The sequence below is a fragment of the Otolemur garnettii genome, unplaced genomic scaffold, assembly GCF_000181295.1.
Source record: "Otolemur garnettii isolate 467f Iridium unplaced genomic scaffold, OtoGar3 scaffold00022, whole genome shotgun sequence".
NCBI classification, from domain to species: domain Eukaryota; kingdom Metazoa; phylum Chordata; class Mammalia; order Primates; family Galagidae; genus Otolemur; species Otolemur garnettii.
In genome coordinates, this window is record NW_003852417.1 from 16,321,653 (window position 1) to 16,328,011 (window position 6,359).

The following is a 6,359-nucleotide window of genomic DNA, read 5'->3' on the forward strand; positions in this document are numbered from 1 at the left end:
TCCCTAGTTCACCCAGCCAGGCCTCTGGGCCTCCCCATAACTCCACACCTGTATGTGTTGCTCAGTGTGGTCCTTAGTGGCAGGACCTTCCACTTTTCCTTCCATGGCCCCTCTCTTTAAGGCCCACGACAAGCCCCACCTACTCCAATCCCTTCCCTAGCATCCTTATAAGTCTTGTGACACTTGAAGTCCAGACCCCTGACCAGGCCCTTCTGGACAGGATTCCAGCAGGTGCCAGTTTGCTCAGTTGGGGAACAAGCAGATGAATGCAGGGACAGGGTACAGTTAAGTCTCTAACCTCAGAGTGACATGACAGTCCTCTTTCCCTAAGCACCAGGAGACAGAGCAGGGAGCTGCCAGTACTAAGGCAGCTCAAAGGAAGAAGAGCCACCCTGGAGGGGCTGACCAGGGGCTGGAGCCCAGGAGTGGAAGATGCTATTTTAAGAAGTTTGGGTCATAAAAACTGGTGAAACCAATTCACTGAGTCAAGCCTCCATGGGTTTGCACACAAGCAGTTCTGATCTGGAAACAAGGAGGGGATTTGAGCTCTGTCTTAACTTGGAGAAGAATCAAAAGGTCATATTAGGCTATAAAATTAGCCAATACTGCAAACCCCTGACAGCTGCCTTTAACTATGCCCAGCTGACTTAAGCTGAAGCCGAACAGTTCTCCAACTTCCCAGTTTACACCCCAAGTCTCTGCCCCGAGGTGAGACAGTCACCCTCCATGGAGCAAGTAATGCTAGGCTAGTTTTGCTCAGTTTCGGCTCAGCTGAGCTCAGTGGCAGCTCCCAGCCCCCTCCTCCCTCCCTTTCTGGGTTATTCTTAGCAAGAGGTGACCTCAGAGTGCTCCCTCTGAGCAAAAATAACCCCGGAGGAAGTTGGTGGATATAAATCTCAATGAGTAAATACATATAGTTAGTACACAGGGGATAGACCCCACAGGGCCCATTACCCGCAGAGTCCGGTGGGCAAGAGCAGAAGCTGTCCCTCCAGTGCCCTGACTGGAACCACCCATGAGGGACAAAGGCCTTTGCAGGACCATGTTGGCTTGTGACCAGGAAGGAACCAGCCTCAGACACCCTCACTTGTCACCCTGCAAGGTCCTCAGGAGCAGTCCCTTCCTCCCAACCCTGACAAGCACACCCACACGCGGGCTCAGCCTCCATGCTGGTCCCCCTCCCTGTCACAGGCACTGGCCAGCCCGCAGGCCCAGGCCCAGGTGCCAGCTCCCTTCCTACGCCCCGCCCAGCCAGCACTGGCTTCCTGTTTCCTGTTGCCGGCTCAGACCCACACTACAGACTCACCAGGCTGCTGCCAGGTTTTAAGCAGGCCCACCTCATAGTCCTCAGCCCACTGCAACCTCCCCTGCTCACACACAGGCTCCCGGGTATTTGGGTTAACTGCCTTCCTCAGTTATATTTTCTTTGTATGTTCTTTGGACCAGTTCTCCACACCTTTTCAAAGAGCCCTGCATTCATATATTAACTTAAAAAGGACCTTTGGGTAGATAGCTGGGAGCCAGACCCCATGGCTGCAGTGGTGAGGGGAGGAGAACATCATGGACAGGCTTGCGGTTGGGAGGTGTGGAGTTTACATCATTCTGATCATTCTTCTGAATATGGGGATGATACCGACAGTGGGCCTCACCTACTTTGCACCGGTTTGTTGTCAGCATCAAATAAAGTAATCATTGTGAGAGGTCTTTGCAGGCAATAAAGTGCTGCACAACTGTAAGCCTTTATCCGTGGTCTCTTGTCCTCAGTGGGGTGGGCAGACAAATGCACAGTAGCTCAGTAATTGTGCATTGGGAGTGGCACCAAGATGAGCTCTCTCCACCTGCTTTTCAAACTATTTGGGGTGAAAGGTCAGGTTTGGGATTTTTAAATTCTCAACCCACCAAGAAATGTTACTTTTGTAAACCATAAAATCACACCTGTGGATGTGGTGATGCTATCACATTGACACAAAAGCTTCAGAAAATACTAGAGTTCTCTGTGGAAAGGTAACAATCTGTTTCTCAAGGTGGGAGCTGCAGAACACTGCTGTCCAAGCCCGTCATCAGTGGACTTGCAACTTGCCTTTGATGTCTTGGTAGTTCATTTTTATTAATTTTACAAATAGATCAAGAAGGGAGAGGCCAGCATAGGTCACAATGGCTGAGCTGGGCTTCATTTTCAAGCCAGGTTTGATGGGCTGTGGTCCTGGGATGGGCAGAGAGAAAGGAAGGCTGTGGACCACATAATGGGCATCAGTGAAACAGCTGGTGCGTTCAGGGAGTAGGGAGAAGACAAGGTTCTCTGGCCCAAGGAATGGTGTCATCAGGCTCAAGGGGAAGGAGCAGTCAGATGGTAAGGAACTGGAATGCAGAGGGACATTACGGATCATGTCCCCTAGGAAATGGAGTCCCTGGAGAGAGATGCACCAGCTACTGAACTGTGATTACATGTGGCCTCTTCCCTCTTGCATAACATATGGCTGCCAGTAAACCTCGTGCACCTCCAGGGGCACCTTGCAGATAGCAAAGTACAGGACTGGCAGTGTGCGCCACCTGCTCCACGTCAGGGGCCAGTGTCCTTTGGCTGGGGTGCAGGCTTTAGATATGGGGACCCTGCATGGCTTCTCAGCAGCTATAGTGGGAGGTGGCATGCATCCAGCCAGTCGTTGTCTGGATATGGTCTAGCCTGAGTCCCAGTCTCCACCTGTGGCTACCTGGGCTCTTAGGAGAGGCCCCAGGGTGGGAGGGAGTGGAGGAAAACAAAGCTGACTGGGAGGCCACTGATCCCGACCCCAGAGAATAGCTCGCGTGGGGATTCTTGTAATCACAACTGTGATTACATGTGGTCTCTTCCCTCTTGCATTTCCCGCTTGAAACGTAAGTCTTCTTTATCTATGTGGCTTCCCCATGTGGTGGGAGCTCAGTATGTGCATAGTCTGTTGTACTTGGGAGGAGGGATGCACAACAGACTCTGGTGTGCAATGCACTGGCCTGGGCACACGGGGGTAGGTGGAGACTGGTTAGGGTGAGGGTGCAGCCAAGAGGCCAAAGACACCCAGGGACAGACAGGCCTTGGTGGAGAGGAGGAGAGGGTCAGGATTCCTTGGGGCTGGGGGGTAGTGAGGACACTCGTGAATGTGCCTTGACTATCCCTGTCCGATGTGCAATATTGGTCTAAGGGAAGCCCCCAATGTGCAGCCATGGTTTCTTCTCTCACTTCCCGGCGTCCACCAACCCCAGTCACATCAGTGAGGACCTGAGCCAACTTCCCGCTCCTCCCCAGGCTTAGCAAATGGCACACTCAGCTGCTTTAAAACTTCCTGGTTGGGGCAGCGCCTGTGGCTCAGTGAGTAGGGCACTGGTCCCATATACCAAGAGTGGTGGGTTCAAACCCGGCCCCAGCCAAACTGCAACAACAAAAAAATAGCTGGGCATTGTGGCAGGCATCTGTAGTCCCAGCTAATCGGGAGGCTGAGGCAAGAGAATCACCTAAGTCCAAGAGCTGGAGGTTGCTATGAGCTGTGATGCCATGGCACTCTACCAAGGGCAACAAAGTAAGACTTTGTCTCTAAAAAAAAAAAAAAAGAAAAAAAAAAACTCCCCAGTTATCTATGCCCAGGGCCACAGCTGCAGCTGGTCCCTGAGAAAACTTTCCTGCTGCTCTCCTACAGGGGCAGGGAGGAGGCTGGGACCAGTACCTGTCCCCAGTAGTGCCCAGGCCTCCAGCCAGAACCCTCCCACTGACCCCTGGCTGCAGCAAGAATCCCCACACGAGCTGTTCTCTGGGGTCGGGATCAGTGGCCTCCCAGTCAGCTTTGTTTTCCTCCACTCCCTCCCACCCTGGGGCCTCTCCCAAGAGCCCAGGTAGCCACAGGTGGAGACTGGGACTCAGGCTAGACCATATCCAGACCACGACTGGCTGGATACATGCCACCTCCCACTATAGCTGCTGAGAAGCCATGCAGGGTCCCCATATCTAAAGCCTGCACCCCAGCCAAAGGACACTGGCCCCTGACGTGGAGCAGGTGGTGCACACTGCCAGTCCTGCACTTTGCTGTCTGCAAGGTGCCCCTGGAGGTGCACGGGGTTTACTGGCAGCCATATGTTACCAATGAGGAGCCAGCTCAGAGAGGCTAAGTAATATGCTCAAGGTCTCACAGCTGGGAAGCATTAAATCCAGATGCTGCTGCTTCTGTCAAACTGTGGTTGCTGTGGCCTCCTAAAGAGCACAGGTTTGGCCAGGAAAGAGGAGGCCTGGCCTTTGATGAGGCTTGTTGGTACTAGAACCCACCTCTATTGTTCAGAAGGGAAACCCGAGTTCCAGCCAGCGACTTGTTTTAAGGTCACATGGATGGTGAGTGGTGGAGCTCAGGTCTTTTGGAGTCCCAAGACAGTGTTTTTCCTTCTGCACTGGAGCCTGCTCCAGGACAGGAATGTACGACTCAGAGCCACTCATGGCCCCATCTCCACGAGCTCAGCCATACCCTTCCTCTCTCCCATGGTCCTCTGACGTCCCTACCCTCTGACCTCAAGCTTCATCTGCCTCAGTGATGTGCCCTCCCTCCAGTTCCAGATGCTCACAATAAAGAATCTGAGGGTTACTGGGTCTCGGTTTGTTACAGATGGTGGCTATTGTCCTCAGCAGCTGGACTGGGGACAGAGGGAGTTTGCTTTGAAGATCACAGCTGCCAAGCCCAGGAGAGTAGCACGGCACTTGTGTGGATGCAGGAGTACAGTGGACTCTGACTCGCCCCCCAGCCTTCTCCCTCAAGGTGCCCTTATGGTAGAGGAAGGTGCAGGGGACCAGGGAATCTGCTGGTGCAACCTGCAGAGTCTATTACATGCCAAAATTCCTTTGAAGTTTCATTTTATCTTTCAATGTCATGGGAATTTTTCATTCTTGGCCATAAAATATCCATGTTTGCTTTAATATTAAAATGTTTAAAATTACCAGTTAAATTACTCCACATGGATCCCTCCCCTTCCAAATCTTCAAGCAGAATTGGCAGGGATGCATCTCAGGACCCAGTACATTCCCAGTCTCCTTCCACTAAAAACCTTCCCCCGCTCACCTTCCTCTTCTCTTCAGGCCCCTTCACCCTGACTCTCTACCCCAAGAGAGGAAATCCCACCCTACTGAGAATACTTCCTGGAAGGGCTGAGTTACAAATCCCAAGCCCTTGGCTCTAATCACCTTCTTGCTCCCAGTTTACTATTTGCAGCTGGAAGGGGCTAAAAGAGAAAAGCCAGCTGTCCTTGGTGCTGGGAAATAATTACAGCGCCACCTCTGAGTTTAAGGTGCCATGGCCTTGGCCTCCAGAGTTCCAGCACTGGCTCCTAGGAGTCTGGGGCTTGCAGGCTGGTCCTGCACCTATACCCCTGCAGGACTTCAACAGTGCCCTGGTCCTCCTCCTCTCTCCCCAAAGGACCCGGCAGCCTGCATCTCTTCCCTACTGTTTGACTAGATTCCCAGGCCTCAGTTCCCTTCCTCCAGGTTCTCCAGGTGTGGGCTAAAGCCCAGGGTGGGTGTATGGCAGGGAGAGGGAGCAGCCCACCTACAGAGGCCAGGGAGATCTTAAGCCAGCCTGGGGATTCTGGGAGGCTGTCTTGCTGCCTTTCTGGGGAAGGCTGAAGTCAGAGGCCTGGTTCAAGTCTCAGCTCCCAGAACCACCAGTCAAGTCACCTGGCCTCTCCAGGCCTCCAACTCTTGATGCAGAAAGCAGGGAAACGTTGAGGGTGGTTGTGGGGCATAAAAATATGCATGAGTCATGCAGCTGGAGGGGCAGCTCACATCACTGGTCTTAACGTCCCCAGGTCCCTGCAGGACACACATCACTGCCATTCAGAGTACAGGCATGTGTGTGCGTGGTGGTGGGAAGTCGGAAAAGATACTCACCGGAGGGTGCTTGCGCTTCCGCCCAGGCCTCCCCACTTTTCGGGCCGTGGTGCTGGGCTCCTGTCGCTCCTCCTTGGATCGAGACTCCTCCTGCTCCTCTCCATCCTGTGGGCACAGACATAGCCTGTGAGGCCAGAGGCCAACCCAAGAGGCACATTGTTTCAGGTCTGTTCCGGGCTGTCCTTGGCCTCCTCCCATCCCACCCCCCACAGGCCACACTTCCAGGGCTGGACCACCTCTATGGGTTGCTCTTCACTCCCTTCCTTCCTGGTAAAGCTCGAGGTACTCCTTAGAGTCCTGTTTAAATACATCCTTAAATACCAGGCTCAGTGGCTCATCTCATGCCTGTAATCCCAGCACTCTGAGAGGCCGAGGCTGGCAGATTGCTTAAGTGTAGGAGTTCGAGAACAGCCTAAGCAAGAGTGAGACCCCATATCTTTTTTTTTTTTTTGAGACGGAGCCTCAA

At 53.1% G+C, this 6,359-nt stretch overlaps 1 protein-coding gene across 2 annotated transcripts in view; it reads right to left on the reverse strand.

Moving 5' to 3' along the window:
* Positions 1-6,359, reverse strand: part of DNMT3A (DNA methyltransferase 3 alpha) — a 104,148-nt gene that overhangs the window by 57,623 nt on the left and 40,166 nt on the right. For both annotated transcript variants that reach the window (XM_023511849.1, XM_012803766.2), the window contains exon 3: positions 5,894-5,998. In XM_023511849.1, coding sequence (XP_023367617.1) covers positions 5,894-5,998 — 105 coding nt within the window. The remainder of the gene's footprint in view (positions 1-5,893; positions 5,999-6,359) is intronic.